This window comes from Rissa tridactyla, chromosome 2, assembly GCF_028500815.1.
Source record: "Rissa tridactyla isolate bRisTri1 chromosome 2, bRisTri1.patW.cur.20221130, whole genome shotgun sequence".
Lineage (NCBI taxonomy): Eukaryota > Metazoa > Chordata > Aves > Charadriiformes > Laridae > Rissa > Rissa tridactyla.
Window position 1 is genome coordinate 71,361,442 of NC_071467.1, and position 21,313 is coordinate 71,382,754.

The window sequence follows — 21,313 nt, forward strand, 5'->3', positions numbered from 1 at the left end:
ACCTGTTTTCTTGATTTCCTCTGCTTAGGGTCACTGTGCACCTGTGAGCACTTTGTGATCTGACATCAACTGTCCTCCAAAATAGCAGGGGGAGCGGTTTAATCTAGTTCCTCTGGTTTTTACTGAATCAGAGGGTTGACTGATAATGAACAGGAGAATGCACCATGTTCTTACATGCCAATACATAACATGCATGACAATATCATTTTGGCCACCACTATTAATAAACATGACTGAATTCTTGTGTTGCCCAGAACAATTTTTTTCCCACTATTTTGACAAGAAAGCTATAATAACTTTATCTGTCTCAATCTGAGCCATCTGACTTTCTTTTCTCTTGATTTTTACCCCCGTATTAGTGCTGAAGGAGAACAAAAATGGCTAACTGGCTCTGCTTATAAGCAAGGACACAGGAAGCACAACCCAGTGCATGTGGAGAAGCCTTCTCCTCCCTCCCTGAGGCAACGGCACAGCACAGCCTTCTAGAAGGTCCATAAATAATCAGCCTTCCCTTTCCCTATTGCACCTGTCTTCATATCCTTTGCATATATTTAGTATATCCCTCTAAACTGATGCAGGGTGGTGGGAATCCCTGCCCTCAAGCTCTCGGCTCCTCAGCCTGACTGGCAAATGACATGCTAACCCCCCCGGTGTTAGATGGAGACGTGCTATGGGACCGAGTCTTCCACAGATCCCCACGATATGCCCTTACGCAAGATGGCCTTGGTCTTACCTCATGGCAGAGAGGAATAATCAACATCTGAACTGCCTGTTTTCACACAGCAGGTGTTTCTTTCACCCTAATTAGTAGATGGGTGCACGTAGACCTTCTCTTTCAAGGTCAGAGTGTCCCAAAGCATCCAGATAAACGCCGGAAAATCTTTTGGAAATATGTGTGTGTAACTGCTGAGAAAAATGATGATGCTACTGACTCTTATGCTGAATAAGCAGTGGAGAAAACAGTGGCCTCTGACAATATGCCAGCTAGGGAATTTGAGAAGAGGATATATTTCCTCACAGATTTGAATGTGAAACATGCTGTGGTCGCTGTGTATTGCAGCTGAGCATTACTCAAGTTTAGGACCTCCTTTTCTTTCCTTTTTCTTTACATACTGGTACTTTGGATACGTGTGTAATCATCCATGCCCCCACTTTTTACACACTTCTATTTCTTCTTGTCTTCACACTATTTGGAAGTGGATCTGCGAGTGGTGCTTGAATATTTATATTTCTTGTATTGTATTTTTACAGCACCTTCAATTAAGAATCAATGGAAAGACCCTGAGGAAATTATTTTTGGGCTGTTTTTCTGGTCGCAAAGGAGCAGGTCATGCAAACTAAACACATCCCTACATCCATTGCTCCGGGCTATTCCCCTGGGCCAGAGTAGACCCAGAGGGCACAGTGTCTCACAAGGAGCTCGGCGCATGGAGGCTACATTATCCTTTTGTGGGGTGCATAAGCACTTGCATAGGTAAGTTTTTCTGCCCAATAGGAAGAGGAAGGAAAGAAATGGGAAGGCAAGTTACAACGCCCTTCGTCTTCTTGCAGTGGGCAATGAGTCTGTGATAATTTGGGCTCTTGTTTTAATCTCCCTGGCATTGCTCTAACTGAGGAGTAGTTTAAGCACAGCATGAGTAAAATCTGAGCTCGTGTTCTGCTGTCTCCTTCATTAAATGTGCAGTAGTGTGGAGGTTTGCAGTTCTTCATGAGTTGAGTTCATCACCAACTTTTTTGATGAGATATATTTTAAGAACATTATATAAATGCATGTGCATAGATATATTATGAGTCTTCCCACAAATCAGAAATGTCTCATAATGCTGATGGAATGGAACTTTGGAATAAAGAATTTCTTTACCTACCTCAATAACAAATGTGATGGATGTCTTACCCTATCCTACACTGCAGTATATATCGATGGCTGTGTATCATACTTCTAAATGTGCAGTGAAGACAAGCTAACAAATTCTGTGCCTCTGGAAAAGCCATGCTTTGCAAGTCCAGCCTATACATAATCTTAAACTGTGTTCACGCTGATAGCAAATACTAAGTGTATTTTATTATGAAGAGGGAGAGGATGGCTGCCAGCTGGATGGCATTTGCAAATGATCCATCCCTAATCTGCTCTTCCAGAGCATGACCTACATCTCGTTGCTATCATTTCCCTTTTCTTTGAATGATTAACTCTCAGTTCATGAAACTTTTCCAAGCAAGAGCTATCCTTCAGGGTGCCTAGTAAGTACCAAGTGCGTTTGGCTCCTTGTGTTCAGCTTCCCGTTTCCCAGAGCAGAAGCATCCCAGATCTCCTTAAAAACAGCATCACAAACTTCAGCCCAAAGTCCCAGGAATCCAGTATAATACTTTATTGGAAAATCATCAGTCATTGCACTATCACAGTAGTGTATTTTTCTGTACAGAGGGACAGACAGGCATCACGGCCAGGAGCTGGCATCTAAAGGCCAGACCAACGTTCAGAGCAAAGCCAAGGCTGCCAGATGTCACCGCAGCAGTGAAGGGAGGGAGAAATGCCCACCTAATGTCTAGCCAGGTCATAACCCAGCCTGGACTTCCTTTGTAAGAAGCTTTTCTAATGTAAACAGTGCTCTTTAGGTTTCAAGGAAGCCCTGAGGAAAATGACGGGGCTGTACAAAGGACTTTTGTTGTTGCTTGACCAGTTGGCTCACTCAGCATCTTACATCTCCCCACTGCCCTTTGGTCAGAGTCATGTTATTATGAGTATATAATTGTGTATTTAGCTACTAGCTCCTCTGTTAGGGCTACAATTTAAAATAATGAAGGAATCTAATTTATATCAGTGATACTCCCTATATGAGCTCAGCACAAGACTATAATAAGCTAATTTATAAATAACACATATTTCCCCCAAACCGGGACAAAAAGAAAAACATAAAAATGAGAAGGACTGATTTGCTATGCGCTCATGAGAGCTCGTTCCAAAAATAGGGCTGAGCTGGCTAGAAATGCATGTGCTGAGACATATGAGCAATTTGAAAGTTTCTTTATAGTTTTCACAGGAAAATTAGACCAATTCACACTAACTGAGTCACAGGGCACTTTGATTGGCTGTTTTTTAGCACGAGTTAGAAGTAACATTTGCTTCATGCACAGTGTTGGCAAACTGATTGTAATTGTTTGCAATTTGATTTTTGAGAACTAGTCAAGCCAAGGGTTAAGAGAAGGCTCTTAGACACACACAGGCAAATTTCCAAAGTAATCCGAGACTCCATTCACTAATTGAAGTCGGTGTCAGGAAGCATGTTTTAACATGACCTTCAGGAAGTTCTTTAATTTGTTGTTAATATATCAACCTTCTCTTTTCCCTCCAGTATAAACAGCAGCTTTATACAGATTTTTCTTTTTTTTTTTCTACATGTCTGAGCAAAGGCAGGAGAAGGAGCTGCTGAAACTGAACCAGGAGAAAAGGAATGTGGCCATTCCTGGAGAAGATGCCTCTCTCTCCTTAATAACCTGACACAGCAGGGTGGCTGCCCACAGATTAGGAAACTGTTTGAAAGCCTCGGCATTACCCAAGTGACGTTGTTGCCTTTGGGTTACCCAAACGGCTGCAGCAGGTCAGCCCTGGCACTTCCACCCCCGCTGACCAGGAGGCTGAGTCAGGCCCTCTCCAACTCCGGTCGTGCCACTCATCTCATGTGTTCATGAGCTCAGGCCTCAGCTGCCGTCGCTCGTGGTAGGGCGATAAAAAACGTGCTCCTGTTTCTCTCGGGTTGCCTTTGCCTGAACCGTTCAGCTGAGCATCGCTGCCCTAATCCTGAGCATCTTTTGCCCCTCTGGTCCTTGCTTCCTTGGGGCAATCCCTCTCACCATCTCTTCCTCAGTGTCCAAGCTGAGATCACAGGAGGGTTTTGTTCCACTGGAAATGTTAACCTGCCTGCTGGGTGGCAAGAGAAGTTGCACAGAAACTGAGCTAAGCCAATAAAACCAGAATGCCCACAGACCAATGGCTGTAACTGGGGTCAAATGCAAAGCCCATTCCTCACAAAAACGCCCAAAACCTTGCACAGAGATTTTGTGCCAAGATGACTCTTCAACTGGTTGTATGAGCACAAATTTGATTGATTGTGCACACTGTTATTCAACTATCCTAAAAAAAATGCATTATAGCACCTCCTTATTCCTGTACAGGAACAGCAGGATTAAAAAAAAAAACAAACAAAAAACCAACAACAATATATTTTTTACCACATTAACACTGGTGCAACCCAAATAAATTAGAAACTATAAATCTTCCAACTGCATTGGCAGAGCAGGTAAGGTCCACGCTCTCCAAGGTCCACACACCTTCACGTTAACATTTTTAATGCCACCTCTTTCAGGCTGTGAAGAGAAACGATTGCCATTTTTGACCTTGGGAGGAGCCCAACTGCTGTGGGTGGCGGCAGGGCATTAGGCGAGGAAAGGAAGGGAATATTTGCTCTTCTGCATACTCAGCAACGCGCTTCCTTGGAAGGGGCAGAGCCTGGCACCACTAGAAAGGAATTTGCTTTCCTTTGTCTCTTTGCAAATGCACAAAATTTCATGAGTACAGAGCACTGTATCTTTTGTTGTAGGAGAACAAGCTAACGGGAGCAAAGGTGAGGTTCCTCAGGCATTTACCACAAATTTGGATGCACAGGTTAATTTTCTGCTGCCTTTTCCTGGAAAATAACAGCTCACAACAGACCAAAGGATTTCTAGGTGGCAGCAGCTACCAAAATGGAGTATATAGTTTTGTTGTGAAACCTGTGCTCGGCCATATCTGGTATACTTGTGCCAGTTCAGCAGCAGTTAAGAAGAGCACCTTCTGGAAATTAAATTTAGTCCCATAAGAAATTCTGATATTTTAGAAGCGTGTGAGTTTTAGCATGGATTTAGATGAAAACCTTTTTTTTTTTTCATACTTAGAGGCAAAATATTCTCATTTGGAAACAGAAAAATAACTTTGAAATATATTTTTGGTAATGTTAAAATACTCAAATTCTTAGCATACAGCAAAATACAGCAAAAGCTAAAATCCCATAAGAAATTGGAACCAAGCCAATAGAAAAAGCCCCCCACCTCCACACTCCAGTCAGTTCCACAGTACTGAATTGTTCTCCCATCCCTTCCCTCCAAAAATATGGCCTGTTCCCCCAAAGCATTTCATTTTTATGGAATATGTTCTCTTGGAGGCAATGTGTTTTGATCAACCAAAAAACCCCCAACATTTTACTGAGGGAGTAGCGCTGAGCACTCGGAGGCCATGTCTACGTTAGCAATCAGTGCAGAGCAATAGGAACGGCTCTACAGAACATCCCACTATCTGTTTCTCAGGACTGAAGGCCCATTTGGGGCTCGAGTTTGATGCAATTCACACTCTCTCAGGCCAAACCAAAGCGCAGGGACTGGGAGAGTCACTTCATCACACCCCGCCAGATCTGAACTAAAATGATAATGAAAATGCATCATGAATATGAAGCTGACTCACACTAACAAAAAGTCCCAACTGCCTACATCATTAGCTGTTGAATGATATTATATATGAGGTGCCACTAACTGATGAAAGAAGGTGTCCAAAGCATCCTATAAAAGGTGGTGGGTTTTTCTTATTAGTGGCTCTTTGCTCAAAGACAGGGTATCAGCTGGATTCCGTATTATTTTTGTGTCTGGTTTTCTATCGCTCTGCAAAAATTGCTAATGGAACGACACAGTGGTAGTTCACACTTCTTTCTAAAGCCTTTGCGACGCAGCACTGGGCTTACACTGCAGTAATCACTGGCATTTACATCTAGCAGAAGCACAGAAAAAGATCGCTTTTTCTCAAGGCACACAATATATACTAAATAAGAATAGGATCAATTTCCCATTAATTACTTTATCTCATTCATTTGCTCAATTACCAGTGGACCGTCATTCCACTTCTGTCTCAAAACTAAAGTCTGGTTTTTAATTCCTGGTAGCTCTTCCAAAACTAGTATAACAAACTGAGAAAAGCCTATTCTTTTCACTTGCGTGTCAGCAGCAGCATTGCTAATGAAGATTAAAGCAGTTCTACAAAGTCATAAAAAATCATACTGTTCCAAAGGAGTAACTAAAGGCATCACATGGAGTACCTACCCAAAATAATGCAAATTTTTCCTAAGTTTCAAATTTTGAAGAAAATTTGCAATACTAAGTACATTTAAGGTGATGAGCGCGTTAAGAGAAAGCACCTTAAGACGATGTATTTCAAACTCTTGAATGCTGTATTTATGCTTTCTCTTTGAGGCACTCTTTTCAAAGGCAGAAAGGTATCCTTGTGCAGATAATTAGCAAGTTTGAATTGTTTTCCAGGAAATGTTCACATCTTCTGCTGTAACGGCATTCTGTTAGCTCCTGAAATTTAGTGTTCACACAGCTTGTTATAAAACAGTTGTAAGACCCATTAGCTAATGCCTTCCCTCTCCATGCTGGTGCGTGTGACTTCATCAAGAACAATAAGACTTTAAATCATGGCATCATTGTAGATTTATAAGATCAGGGTAATTAACAGCAGAAATATGGAAGGGTGTATGTTGGCATTATATCACAGACCTCCTTTGATAAGCCACAAAGCGATGACATTTTTTTGGTAATTTGAAGTAGAATACTAGAACTGTATATATGCATAAACTAGTGTAAAAAATAGAACAGTAGCTTTTCTTATTTCCTTCAGTCAAAGGACACTACCATAAAATGGGTATGATAACTGTAAGGAACTGAATTGGAATTGTGTTGTTAGTGAAGTTAAATTGAATAGGTATGTGAATAAATATTTCGCCTTTTGAAAGTTAATGTCAGATCAAACATTAAAAAATTCTCTTCTGAACTGTCATGTTTACTTAATGGTCTCGGACACCTTCTAGAACAACCTCTTCTATTGTATAACATATCGAACTTTTACATCTAAGTTACCTGAATGAAAAAAAGAGAAGTTGAGCCTAGGCTGTATTTTTTATTTTCATCTTTGATCAAATCTCCTGATCCCCAGCAAGCAGAGCACAGATGCCAAAGAAATCAGTAGCAGAGTGGATAATAAGCTAGATGTCATTCCCTGGTGCAGAGAGTATTTGGAAATATAAAAGAATTCTTAAAATCACAGGTCTATGGCTAGCTGCAAAGACATCAATAGATACAGTACTTCAAAGTGCTGAGTTATTAAGCACATCACACTCAGATGTGAGAAAGCTGGAGTCTTGCGCGTAAGATGAAGCAGCATCTATACGTAATAAACAGAAGTGAAGACTGACTAAATTCAGCAAACGCATCTCCAAAAATCATATTCTTGAAATACTGATCCTGTGCAGTGTTAAAAATAGTTTCTTGGTATCCTTCCCTAAGCTAATTTGTACCCAACGTGTCACTTCCTTTCATCTAAGTATAACAAATACCTAACCGAACACTTACCAGATTTTTGAAGCTGCACCAACAGTTTGTGGAGTTCTTAGTGGGTCAATTAACTAGAGGATGCCCCGGCGTCTTGCTGTCCGAGTGGGGGACACTGTCTTTGCTGGTCTGCGTGGACACATTTGGCTCCCTACTCCATAACGGACTTGCAGGGGCACATTCCTTATCTCCTTCCTTAAGCATAAAGTTTAATGAATTTGGGGCTTCGCACATGCTTCAGCTGTTGGACACAGCACAAATAATCCAGTAGGGTTAAAGTTTTAACCAGAGATTGCCTAAATTTGGTTTGCCTCTGCAGGGCCTTCTTCCCTGTTCAGGCTCCTTTGGTGCCCGGTCTTCTTAAAATTTGAAGACATAGTTAATGGGGGCTGCCTGCTTGCAGTGGGTGTCCAAGAGTCATGCTTGTGAACAGGAGTATCAAGACAAAGGAAGCGATGGGATTTAAAGTTAAGTGAGGAAGGAATCACTCATAAGCTTCTGAGGCTTATACCTGTGGAAAACAAGGGAAACGCCACTCCAACAGAGTGTCACAGTGTCAGGTGTGTCACAGTCACTCGCCGGTAACATAGCCATTTCTTTGTTGACATGCTGTGCGATGGTAACTTGATGGTGATGACGAGTCACCATTTTGCTGCATGAAACCATGTGGCCGTCACTTGGAATTCGTCTACCCTAAGGTATTTACTAAATACAGTGAAGCTTAGACATGTCCCCTGGTCAGCACATTGAAAAGAAGTCAAGAAGCTTACTCATCCAAGAAATGCAGCGTAATTAAACCCTCCAACTAACTCTGAGCAACCTCCTACACCCTAAATGATCAGGTTTATGAAGTTTTTTTAATGAACGTGTGTGGTCCTTCCCCACCGCCACCTTTTGGAGTAATCCCTTTTTTTTCATTTCACATATACGCAGTCATGCTAGGGGATCTCCTGTGTATTTCATACCCTCAGTGTGACCTCTAGTTTTAACCTATCATTTCCAGCAAAGATTAGAATTATCAAATCTGTTTATGCTTAATTACTGTTTTCTAAAATAACTTGGCTACATGCACTGACTAATAGGCAAGACGATCCTCTTCCTCTCATTATTATACCTTTCTGGTTTTTTTGTTCCCAACAAAAATAATTTTCAGCGCTACGGGTGAGGAACTGCCAGTTTATGCTAATTGTAGTCGAAAAATAGAGGAAAATCCAGGCAATCACATAACATGACACGACAAGCAGCGACAGGAGGATTTGTACAACAGTGGTTTTAAGCCAGCTTCACTTTCCCCTTGCCCAGCACTGCTCAAAGAGGCTTCTGGCCCCTGATGTACATTTAGATGCTCGAATTATCTAAGCAGCTGCAAATGGGCTCAGAGGAGGAGACCTAATTGAGGGTATCCATGGCCAAGGGAACTATCCATGCCCTCTTTTCTCCAGCTATCCTCCCTTCTTTAATTAAATTAATTGGGCTTCCCAACTCCTTTGGTTTAGGGTGGTCTGCAGAAGTTAACTGTGGAAAATGGTCCAAGCACAACCAGCGGTGGAGACCTTGTTCCCTATCAATACATTTCGAATGGAAGCAACTAATGTAGTCCTCCCTTTTCCATTTAATGCAGGAGCATTGAAAAGGAACTTCTGTATTGCCTTTATTTGTCATTATAAAGAGTCCCAGGGCTGACGTGGATACCTACCTCTCCCTACCTTTTTCAGCAAGAACAATCCTGACCTGCAGAGTAAGATTTTCTGACTTTAACATGGGACATTCACGGTGTACATGTGACTTCCTTTTATCCATATGGGACTAGAATGATTACACCACCGGTAAAGCAAACAGCCACAAACCTGAGTGATCTCGGCCCACCAAGTATCTCAGTGCACCTTCATCTGCAATGGCCAGATGAACCCCGGGAAATCCTGAATCCGGGTTTCAAGCCACAAATAGCAAAGCCGGTCAGTAGGACTCCGAGGGACCTGCTGCAAGAGGGAGCGTACAGCAGAAGCAGACTCACAGAGCACCAGCCCTCTTGGTTCACCAGCCCATCGCCCAGAAACTCACACCACGACATAACCAAATACAGAGAGAATACAAGTTGGAAAGACAACTTGAAAAAACTCTTATAGATTATAAGATTATACTATTATATTATTTATATATTATAGATTATAATTATAGACCCACCGACAGGCAGGGTTAGGCAGTGTAACAGCACACAGACTTAACTGGAAATCTGTGTGTGCTGGCAGCAATTTATTACTGGATTCATTATTCTGCGCGGTTTTGCCCTTGCAATTACTGCAACTGACTCCTTTTTTGCTTTATGCAGTCTTTTTATTTGCCCGTTTTTAAGTCTGAGCTTTGAATCTGTTCACATCGCCTTTGTTTAAACACATCCCTGATGCCTTCAGGGGTGTTTGTTGATCCCTTGAGCTGAAGCTAGAAAAAAAAAAATAGTGCCGGATTAACAGCACGTTGCATCACCTTCAAAGAGAGTGGGAAAGCACATCACCTCCTCATCGTCCCCAGATCCCTTTGGGTTCCTGCAGCAGCTCGGCAGGCTGATTTCACTCCCATCCTCCTTTCAGCCTGACGGGTTTTCTGCTCATTAATCTAAAGGAACTGGTGGTTCAGGAGGAAAAACTTTGATAGTAGTGTTGAATGGGCAAGAATTTAAAGCTGCATTCCTTGGAATGATGCCGGATGAAGTAGCCAGTGTGCCAAGTTATCGTACTGCCGTTTGCTCTGCAGAAACCTGCACTGTGTCTGACAGCAGATATGTGTCGCGCAGAAATTACCCTGCCAGTGGATGCTTGAATTAGATTTTGACCAGAAATATGGGATGGTTTTTGATTTGTGATCTTGAGAAATCAAAATGTTGAGTTGCTGTTTAATTTAAACTAAAAAAAAACCCACCCCACAAACATTACAACAATTTTATATCATCTTCGGGAAATTTAGTTCTAGGATAAATTTCAAGTGTCCCACACAGGTCGCCTGCTTTTGCTTCTAGGTGGTGACATGTTCAGCAGTGATATTGCTGTGTATTGCCTAGCAGCTCCTCTTGCTTTTAGGGTCCAAGTAGTAGGTTTCAGGAGGATGAAGCATGTCTCAGGACCATCCTAGAGTCCGCAGGGCACAACTTAGTGGACACTGTTCACCCTCTATCTGAGAAAAGGATTGGAAAAGTGTGGCTAGAAGGAAAAATGCAACCTTTCTGTTCTCATGCGGTGTCTGAAAAGCAGAACTCAACTTAGTAAATGTAGAGGTTCACCTCAGAGCTGGTCACAGTAGGTCACCTTTATGGACAACAGGAAGCGAGGCAGCGCACAGCGGCGGTGTCTAGGGCATGGTTTTTCTCCTCTTAAAAGAAATGTCTGGAAGAGTTCAGATGACTCATGTCGTAGTTCTCTCCACTGACCATGGAGACAGCCTAGGCTGACCACCTCACATGTGGGGATCTACACTGCAGGTGTCCAAAACTCAATGCAGGGAAGCAACCTCTCACTCTAAACGCATGGATGCAACAAGATAATGCTTCTGAAAGCCTTTTGCATGTGGTGTCTCTGGGTCCAGTGCGTTGTGCCTCTCACCCGCACGCTGTTGCTGTGGATGGGTACTCCACTAACACCGCACTTGGTGTCTTGGTCTTTTATAACGTCACGGCTCACTGCTCCCAGGTTGAGGCAGCAGCGTCAGCACCGCTTCTCCCCAGGTGAGCTCCATCCCCTCCAAAAGGAGCACCGGCTCCCACTCCTGCCCTTGCCCCCCTCCTGTAGCACTTGCTACAGAAGGTGCTTCGCAGTAATACCTGAAAGGCCTTTTCAAAAAAACACTGTTCTGCTGAATTTAGCATTTTAGGGTCCTTCAGTTAGAACAGAAAAGGTTACCCAAATAGTCTGGATGACACCATCATGTGCCTCCGTGGACCAATATATTCAGGAATTCATCTTCACATTGCACTGGGTAACAGAGTTATTACCTGAAGTGAGAAACCTGTGCTGTTTAAAGAAACGATTGCTTAAACCTGCTCCATTTTATGACAGTTAGGGTCCACCCTCAGGCTTTTGGCATATTCCCAAATCAGCCTTGAATTGGACAACCTTTGATCAGTTCCACGGAAAGCTAATGACACATAATTGTAGGTTATGGCCAGATACTGGGGTGAGGACAAATGTAGCATTATAAGGAAGCAGATGCGAGCATGACTTGGTTATTTTGTCACTTCAGTGACAGAAGTGGAGACAGGCATCAATCGCACGGTTACTGTAAACCTGCACTGTTTTTTCAGACAATGATTATAATTATAGATATGAGCTTCTTGGAAGATCAAACGCCACAATTATGGGATGTTTGTCATTTGAATGCTCTTCGCAATAACTCACATACAAATGTATGCATCAGTTTGAATGCTTGGAGTCTGTCCAAAGACATAAATGGCTGCTATCACTTCACACTTTAATTTCACGATTACAGCAGAATGCTCTTGTATGTAAACTTGACTCTTCCTAGTGTTTTTGCTGCAGTTGACAGTACTGGTTCTCTCAGCTTATTAGGCGGTTTTCAGATTTTTAGGATTTGATGTTTAACCAAACGCTTTCACTCATCCAAATGTCATCTCAAGCACCAAAAAGCCTAGCTTCAATTGACGTTTTTCACTTCTCTGCTGTAAAAAGTTGGAATCAACTCACACCGTGCCTTCCATTTCCAAAGGCTGGGTAACAGCTTTAGTTCCTGACTGGTTTCATCCGCAAGCAGAATTACAACTCAACACAGAAAGGGAAATTTTTTTTTGAAGGAATTCTTGTGCAATTTTTATATTGTCTCTCTACAAGGACCCTTTCTTTTTTCATAACAGTCCTTTCCATGGAAATCCAAATCAGACCATGCTAATCTGATACCCAGTATGAGTTTGCTAATGTCACATGAGTGTGATTATTGAGAAGTCACCCACTGCAACTGTATGCATTCAGACAATAAAAATAAATGCACGCCTTTCTGAAAATGTACTTCCACTGGTTTCTGAGCTTGCAGCAGCAAGTGATTCACCTCTTACTATAAATTGTCAGTGCAGTAACCTTAGGACATCTTAGAACATGGCTCTGAAGTTAATGGGTTATGGAGTAAGAAGCGAGTAGGTTATACATTTGCCATTCTCCTGGTCTGTAATAAACCTGGCTGGCCATGTTAAGTCATGTAGAGAATTATGTTTCAAGACTCAGGTAAGCATTCGGAATGGGCCAGTATTAATGTGCAATCAAAGGGCACAACACAAAAAGCTATTTTCCCACAGCCACTTATCTTCAATTCAGCGTTGCCCAGCTTAATCTCTGGGCTATCACCCATGTTAAGAATTACCCAGGATTTTAGTCTAGGGAGAGTGGATAAACAAGTTTCTATTGAGAACTGTCTTACAGAAAGGATGCAGAGGGAAAAAAGCAATAACTTTGCCTCTTCACAGACAACACAGGCAACATAACCCTTGAAAGCTTTTGCAAGTTTGTCTTAGTTTTCAACTTTATATGGCTCCTCAGTATATCATCGCAAGAGTGTTGCCATCACTTGAGATGTCCTCAGGCTGGGAGTGAGAGTCTGGATTATGGCAGCAGAAGCAGAGGCAGGAAAGCCGAGACAGCTCCATCCTGCATTTCTCGCAGCCCAGCAGCTGCTCTCCTCACCAGCACAGCAGGTGAAAAACTATTTGCTCTAAACTCCAGGTGAAAATTAATTCCCTGTCATGCCCTTTGCAATCCTCCTCATCGAGGAAGGCCCCTCAACGAGCAATACTGTAGAAGTGAGGTGAATACAAGCACGTCTTTAATTTTGCTCGCCTAAGTACTAAAACAAGTACTGGGCTCCCATGTGAGTGAATTCAGCCTCTGGAAAACACAACTTTGCATCCATCTGTTCAAGTTTACCTGCACATGAAAAAAACCCCAATCGTTGTAAGCTTTGTTGAGTTTTAGTTTTCAAAGAGAGAGAAAGAGAAAGAGGATGAGTATTTAGACCTATTGAGTACAATGTGAGTACTCACAGGCTGCAAAATGAGAGATTTTTGTTTACCCAGGTGAGAGAAAAGCAGGAAATTGCTATATTATGTCATTTTCCACCGAGGAACCGCCTGGTGGACTTGCTATTTCCAGGAGGGCATAATGTTCCTAGAAGTGAGAACTGATTTAGATTTTTCTCTCAGCATTCCACTGTGAAAACAGAAACTGAACTTTTGCCAAATTCTGTAGGACTATCTTTTTTTCTTTTTTTAAAAAAAATCATTATTACAATAAGGTCATGTTCCTCTTAAAGCACAACACTTCACATGGATGAAATCTCAAATGCTTGCTGCTTATTGTCTGCCTCATCCCAGTATTTTACAAGTGTGCAATAATGATAGCTTCCTCTTTCATGCTGTATTTGGTACAGAGATTTCAAAGCATTTTCCAAAGAAAGGGAACTATAATTATGCATGTGGTAGAGATGGGGAAACAGAAACACCGAGAGGTAAAGCAATTTGCCCACGGTGACAGGGCAAATTAGAGGCAGAGCCAGGCGTAAATCCCGCGTCTCCTGCTCCTGGTTCCTTGCTAACCACAGGCTTGCTTGCACTTGGTGATAGTATCACCAGCTTGCAAGAGCAACAGCAGTAGGAAACTGCTGTGGGGGTACTAAGAGATGCAACCCAATGTGAAATTGATAGAGGTCTTAATGAGGGCACACCTGCAATCCCTCTGGGTCATGGGGAGAGAACAGATAAATGGTAACTGAGCTGCAAGGGGCTTGTAGGGCAGTGCTGGGGGCTTCCCACTGAGTCCTTCATGGGTAGGTAGGGGCCGCTGAAATGCAGTGGCCTCTGTGGTTGCTGCATGTAGGAATCCCCTCTGCATTGTTAACCTTGTGTTCTTGGGGACGCGTTTCTCCACACGCAGTTTGCTCACGTTGGTAGCAATCAGAGTTGCTGCTCATGGAGACAGAGGCCTCCGTAGCAGAGATGTGGGGTTGGTTTGACCCACAAGAAATCGTGCCTTGGGGAGACTCGGTGGCAGCCCTTGGCACCTTGGTGCACAGCGGAAGGATTCCTGCTCTCCCACAGCGCACGAGCATCTGAGTTATACCGCTAGCTGTGGTTTATTTGGCATGTAAGATTGATTTTAAATTATTTCCTGTATATTTGCAAACCCAGCAAGTAGTTTCCCTTTAAAGTGCACCAGCTGTGACATTTGGAAGGTTCTGTAATTTCAAATGAGGCGCTAAGAGACTACTCCTTTCAACAACTTTTATTTTTTTTTTTTTTTTAATGAGGGTGGGTACCTGTTGCAATGAATCAATTAAAGCTCTTCTGACACACAAGATGTGCGTTGCCAGACCTGTTTCACAGGTTTCTCAGGAGGGAGGATAACATGTGACAGCACACAGAAGCCAAGAGTGCTGGAGAAGATCAGAAGCCTGCATGAGTGAGCTCAGCTTTCCAAAATATTTTCTTAAAGCGCTATTCGGAAGACCACTGACCTCTCCACCAGACAGCACCATGGTGGAGCAAGAGATGCTGCTTTCGTGTGCTTATCCTCCAGAAAAGTGTAAGTGACCAAATGTGATTTTGTATAAGAAATGAAAACAGGACACTGGCGAAAGGAAATGAAAGAAATGATCTAGCTAGTATAATTGAAACGACCGAGGGAGTAGAGGGGAAATGCTAAAATAAGGAAATAAGGAAGTTATTAACTTTATATTGTGGGCATGCAATTGAAATATGATTAGTGTACTTAAGCAAAAGAAAGGATGCTTGCACGAAGAACTCTGATACAAAAGCATCTTGAGGAAACTTGCTTTAATCTTTGACTTTCCGCTTGTATTTGCAAAGCGCTGTGGCGTGGGGCTGCTTGTGTGGCGGAGAATGTGAACAATGGGCTTTGATTTAGTAACTTGAGTGGCGGACTGGAGTGCTGCGAAAGCATTTTCTAGAAAGACATAGTATGATTAAAAGCAACGTTCTTCTTTTTGACAATGCAAAGCCTCTTTTTCCTAAGGCATCAGCAAGCTTTCTAATACTTCATCCAAATGTCAGCTGAGAGTTACGGTACAGTGCAAATATTCCCAAATCCATCCCTCTTTTCCCCAAAGGAAGCTGTCACAGATCTTCTTTGCTAACCAGAAATTTTATTTTTATTACTAGAAAATGTAACACAGACAAGAAAGAACAACAAAAAAAAAAGTTTAAAACAAAAAATCTAAAATCTGTACATGTTAGCTTTTAAAGTGATTAGGAATGTTTTAAAAGACTTCTGAAAAACACCAAGTCAGGTTTCCAGCATGCCAAAGGCGAGTATGACAGAAAAGTAGAAATGTAGCTGACTACAATAATGAAGTCGAGTAACTAAGTCTGGACTGGACTTGTCTGAACAAAATACTAAGCAAAGGTAGAAACGGAACTCGTATGTCCTGAAGCCACTTCAGTACGCTGCCAGAACAAAGTTTAGTGAAAAAAAAACCCTCTCTCTTTGAACTCAAGAAACTTTGTCTTTTGAATGGCCTGGCTTGTTTTGGCGACTTCATGAGGATGTTATTTAAAACTTACTCCAGATTGAAGGATCAACTTTGTTCTGGACATAAAAATGTCACTTTGTACGTGGTTGGATATCAAGAGTGGAATGGGACGGAGATGTCAGTAAAGATGCAGTTTACCTGTGGAGAGGTGTTTTCTATTTTGTCTTTTTGTGTAAGATATACTCCCTACACAGTCCCATATGCAAAAGGTGGCAGGCAGTTAAAAAGCTTCCTTAGGCACACCGTCCTCCTGAGCTCACTTAGGCGCCAGCCCGCTCATAACTGACTGACTGTAACAGAGTTGAAATGAAACCTGGAGTTATAATATCTAATGTGCTATTAAAAAAACCCCATGTGATGCTTTACTTTCTGCTGCCTAGTGTTCTATTAAAGGTTTTTAGAAAGCAGGATGACAATAATTTATTTTTAGCTTTAGCTTTGCTGTAACCTAAGCAATAGAAATGAGTGGTTTTCTCTTTTATGGACTGATTTTTTTTTTCCTTTTCCGTTGTCCACTTCAATGTTAAAAAGAAAACAAGAGTCATACTGGGCTAAAATCATCCGATTGCCTTTTATGGAAGATATAAAAGGTAACTGGAGCTATCAAATTGCTCAGTTTTGTATATGAAATGTAACTTTACACTGCATGTCATTGTTTTTGTCTGTGTGTAAGAGAGAAAGGGAGATTTCTCCATCTCAGTTTGACCCTCAGTTTCACAGAAATGTGCCATGCTGCACAGTAGAGGCTGAAAAATTTGCATGGAAAAATGAAATCAAAGACAAAATAAATGGAATATGGAAAATATTCCCAAACCCGAAATAGGGAAATTAATCCATAGGAGGAAGGAAGACAAGTAATACCTCAGGATGGGCAAGCTGGGTCCTCTAATTATGCTTTCTAGTGGCATGAATCAGCAGTGACACCCCCCCTTCCCCTCCCCGGCCACGCTGCCGCGCCGCCCCCCCCCCCCCCCCCCCCCCGGCCGAAGCCAATGGAGTTACCCCATGGGCTGAAGAAAGGGCTAGGGGAAGGAACAGCCTCATTGCGTTTACAGAATTAAGCACTTGCCAGGGACAGGTAGTGCATGTATCTGACATTAAAAAGACAAATTGAGCACTGAATGGGCCCATTCTAGCTGTAAAGGGTCAGATTGTGCCTCAGCAGGTGATGCATTTCAGCTCAAAACTAAGTGTTTTCTTGGACTGGTCCGAAAGGTCAACCCACTGCAGATTTTACCTTATAAATAAAAAACCTAAGTCTTTTAAGAAATCCTTTCTTGCTAAGCAAATTGGGCATGGTACATCTTTGGGAATCTACAGGTACTTGTTGGGAGCCATTGGCTTTGTATCTCTTCCTATGTGAAGTCAACAACAAACTCAACACTTCGTACCTGAACCTATGGTCTATCTATCCATGACCACACATTTACTTGTGTCTTCTGCTTAATGTCATTATGGCTTGGGTTTTTTTTTTGTCCTCCAAGACACACCAGGATGGTTACAACATTGAAAAATTAGCCCACAGGTAGTCATGGGACATGTTTTTCATAGGTCCATGAAGGTCCCATGCTGTAGTGCCAGGGTATTCGCTCCACAGGTGAATATTGCTCTTTTTTTGTGAATATTAGCTGGGGTTTGCTGTGGTCTGTCACTTCACTCTGTTTCACCAGGCAGTCAGGGCAAACTACTACTGACTAGTAACGTCTGCTGTCAGGTATCTCTCCAGGAGGCTTGTCTCATGACAGATATGACAAGACCAGGAAGACAAAATGTCCCCAAGCAGCAGCACAGAGGTTAACATCCCACCATCTCTTGCTACTGTTGCATTTTGGCTTTTTTTCCCTGTCTCAAAAACTATTAATTGTCAAAACGATGTTGTGGGAGGCGTAAGTATCACATACAGGCACAGCTACCTAGCTAGGCTCAGCGCACCACCTTCCTCATCAACTTTTTCAGCGCCATACACAGAGTCCCTTTCGGCAGAGATGGTTTTCAAAGGAAAATATACTAAATTAGCCATTACAATGGATTTTACTCCTCTTAGAAAGCAAAATGTATGTAATGCAGTTTCTTCTGAAATAGTGGTAAACAGGCTTCTCAACTATGTGACATAGTCCTAGACATTCCTAAATAGCTGTGTGCAAATGTAAATTTCAAAGGAAAATAACAAAAGCTTTTTGCACTTCTCCCTCTGTGTTACTGTTTATTTTAATAATGGTTTCATAATTTTTCATGTATTTTGAATACCTTCTGTTAGTCTGCTCCTTTTGGTAATATTTATATATTCCCAGAGCCCATACATACATACATATATATATTATATATATTTTTTTCTTTATAGCTCTAGAAGACCATATGACAAAACCACAGTAGTCTAAGCCTTTACAAAAAAAAAAAAAGTCAGGGTGGGAGGGAAAGTAAGTAACTATGGACAGAACAAAATTAGTCTGAACAACTTTTTTTTTAAAATACGAATAACTTTTGTGCTTGTACTTCAATTATCTGTCACACAATTAATAACTACTGAAATTATTTTTTTCAATCTTTCCAAAAGCCAATCACCTTTAAGTTGAAACCAAGCAAGGGAATTTCAGCCCAAAAGGATTTGTTTGGGGTGAGGGGGGGTTGTTTGTTTGTTTGTTTGCTTGCTTGGTTTTGATGCTTATGTTTTCCCAGACATGAAATGTCAAACATACACTTTCAGGATGGCTTAGGTTTCAGAATTGAAAAAGCATTCGAAGATCAATATATTTAATTACCTCTGGTCAAGAGCAGCATTGTGGTATTATGTGTGCGCTGGTGTGAAAATGTGGGAAGTCTCTGTCCTCCGTATGTCTTGAGGAGACACAAATGTGGTGATTGTCTAGGAGGAGTCTTTAATAATTCCTTCTCTGGAACAGTTTTCCCAGACATTTGCTCATGCTCAGCCTCACTTCTCTATTTTCAAATCTAAAATCTTTTGTTTGATCCTATCGGAATGCATTTTTTTTTTTTTAGACTTCGGCCATTTAAACAAATGATCACCCTTAAAGCAGGAGCGATTCCCTGTTAATGGCCTCACTGATTTTTTTGAATCACCTACCTAACTTGCCAGTAAAGACTTCGGGGTTTTTGTTTGTTTGTTTGTTTGGATTGTGGATTGACATATTAAATCATGTCGGACTAAGAACTGGTCCCAGGTGGACCACAACAAAACCAGCCCCAGTTACCTCCTCATGGGCAGCTACCTTTTAAAGACCTACCAGGGAATCAATTTTTAATCCATCTAACGCACACCCTGTAAATTTCGGTTAACGCACATTTTGAATCAAAAATGTCATGCGGTGTTAAATTGAGTGTCTTGGAGAAATCAAAATATACTGTCCCAATACAGTTACTGTTCTTGAACAGAGCTGTCATACTGTCAAAACAAAAGATTTATTGAAAGAAATATGTTTTCCAGGGAACTGTGCTGTCTGACTGTCAGCTCTTTTGGCTCTGGTTTTTTGATAACTTGCCAAATTAGCACATCAGCATATGTCAATCCCATCGATAGCTGTAGTCAGCTAATAGGAAATGGGAGTCTATACCACTCCTCAGTTTTTGAAGATCAGGTATGTCCAAAGGAAGAAAAAATGAACTGAAAACAAGCCAAAAGTAATACACATGCTCTTCCTATGCTCCTCATCAAAACCCCACATCGGAAGATATTTCCATGTGAATGCCTCTCTGTTGACTGATCTCTGGAAGAAGGGCTTCTGCAATGCAAGGGTGGAACCCAGGTAGAAATATAAGGAGGACAATTGTACCAGTCAAAGGTTACTGAGAAGGGTATTTGGGGAAACTGTTCCAGTTATGCTCACTCTGAATAGACGGGCCACTAAAAACGCTTCTCTGAAAAACACATAAAATAGGTATAACCAGTGCTGGCTGCTTGTTTTGCACACAGATGATCTTAGTTGTCCCAGAAATGTGCCAGGCTTAGCTGGAAAAGGAGCCAGAGCGAACACCCGAGCTCTGCAGGCTCCTCCAGGGGCCTGGCAGCTGCATAAAGGCTGCTCACGAACCCGGAGGATGCAGGGACTTTGCCCACACGGCATCCTTGTGTTTAATGTTTTGCTGTTCCTGCTGCTGTGGTAACGTGGGTGGGAAAGCTACCAGCAGCTGGAGGCGTTCAGCTCCCCGTGCAGGAAGATGAGCTCTGAGGGACAGCGAGTGGCTGGCCTAGGCTAGCCTTGCAAGGAAGGGAAACGACGTTGAGGAGGAAAACAGCAGCAAGAAGTTTAAAACGGACTTGGAATATCTCTGCCGTACTGCTTAACATACACTTTGCGTCTCAAAGGCACATACATCTACCGTCGGTCCACTGAGTTCCTGGGTCTGGAAAGGTTTATGACTCTTTGGAGAGTTTTTCTCCATCACATCTGTGAGGTTTCTGCTGCACTGGATTTCCAAGGGAGAGAAACTCCACTGCATTGGCCACATGGAGCTGTCGGTAGCAAGGTGTCTGCTTATTTGCATTTATCCTCACCACCCTATAGCGTGGCCTTGCCTCTAAAACAAATACCACTTCTTCTATCATATTTTTGGCCTGGTTATGCTGTCCACTGCATCACCACCGAGTCAAAGTTGTAATGGGGTAACTGAGAGCAAAACTTTGCACTGCGTTTCCTTCCAGAGGGATGGTCTAGCTTGGAGCACTGCAGTCTGCAGGGGGCTCTACCCCTTGCTGCTCATATAAGAAGGAGCTAGGGGTCAAATTCATACAAGATTTTCTGATCTGGGACTCGACCCAACTGAGACGTTTAAGACTAAAATCCCAACAAAGCTGGTAGTGATTAAGTTCAAGGATTTATTTGCTCTTAAGTTTACCAGGACCTTGGAGCTGTACTTCTGTGCATGTCCTGAGTTGTCCCAATCTTGGTGGAGTTGAGTGAACAATTGAAGGCTTGCTTTGTGCATACACCTAAGCCTGCCGTAGGAACAGTTGGTCCCACAAGTATCCTCAGAGCACACTCAGCTTTCAGGGACCTACTTCTCACCTTGCCACATGCAGTGGCTGTTGCTGTTTGCTGCTGAAATGCAAAATTCCTCTCCTCTGCCCGAACACATCGTGGTAGCCTGATTATTCGCTTAGAGGACTTGGAAATTTTCATTCCCTATTTGAACAGGGAATATTCAAATATATTTGGACCCCAATATATTTGGGTTCAAATCTATTCAGCCACTTGAGAGAAAGCCTGGCCCGCAGGAGGGAGGCTACTCTGGCCGTGCCACCAGCCTGGTGGTGGTTATGGCACTCAACCCAAGCAGAGCTGGAAAGACCTGGGTTTTAGTTCCCCTGCCGGGACCTCTTTTCCTTGTAGCTCACATAGAGCTAGTTAAAGCA

General features: G+C 42.3%; 1 protein-coding gene across 3 annotated transcripts in view; it reads left to right on the forward strand.

Annotated features, from left to right (window-relative positions):
• Positions 1-21,313, forward strand: part of PTPN3 (protein tyrosine phosphatase non-receptor type 3) — a 202,833-nt gene that overhangs the window by 12,690 nt on the left and 168,830 nt on the right. The window contains exon 1 of one of the 3 annotated variants that reach the window (XM_054192932.1): positions 14,821-14,978. The exons of 1 other annotated variant lie outside the window; for it this stretch is intronic. In XM_054192932.1, the coding sequence (XP_054048907.1) occupies positions 14,852-14,978 (127 nt within the window). In that variant the 5' untranslated portion in view covers positions 14,821-14,851. Of the gene's footprint in view, positions 1-14,820; positions 14,979-21,313 lie in introns of those variants that run through there. One more of the 3 variants, XM_054192933.1, reaches the window with a different exon arrangement.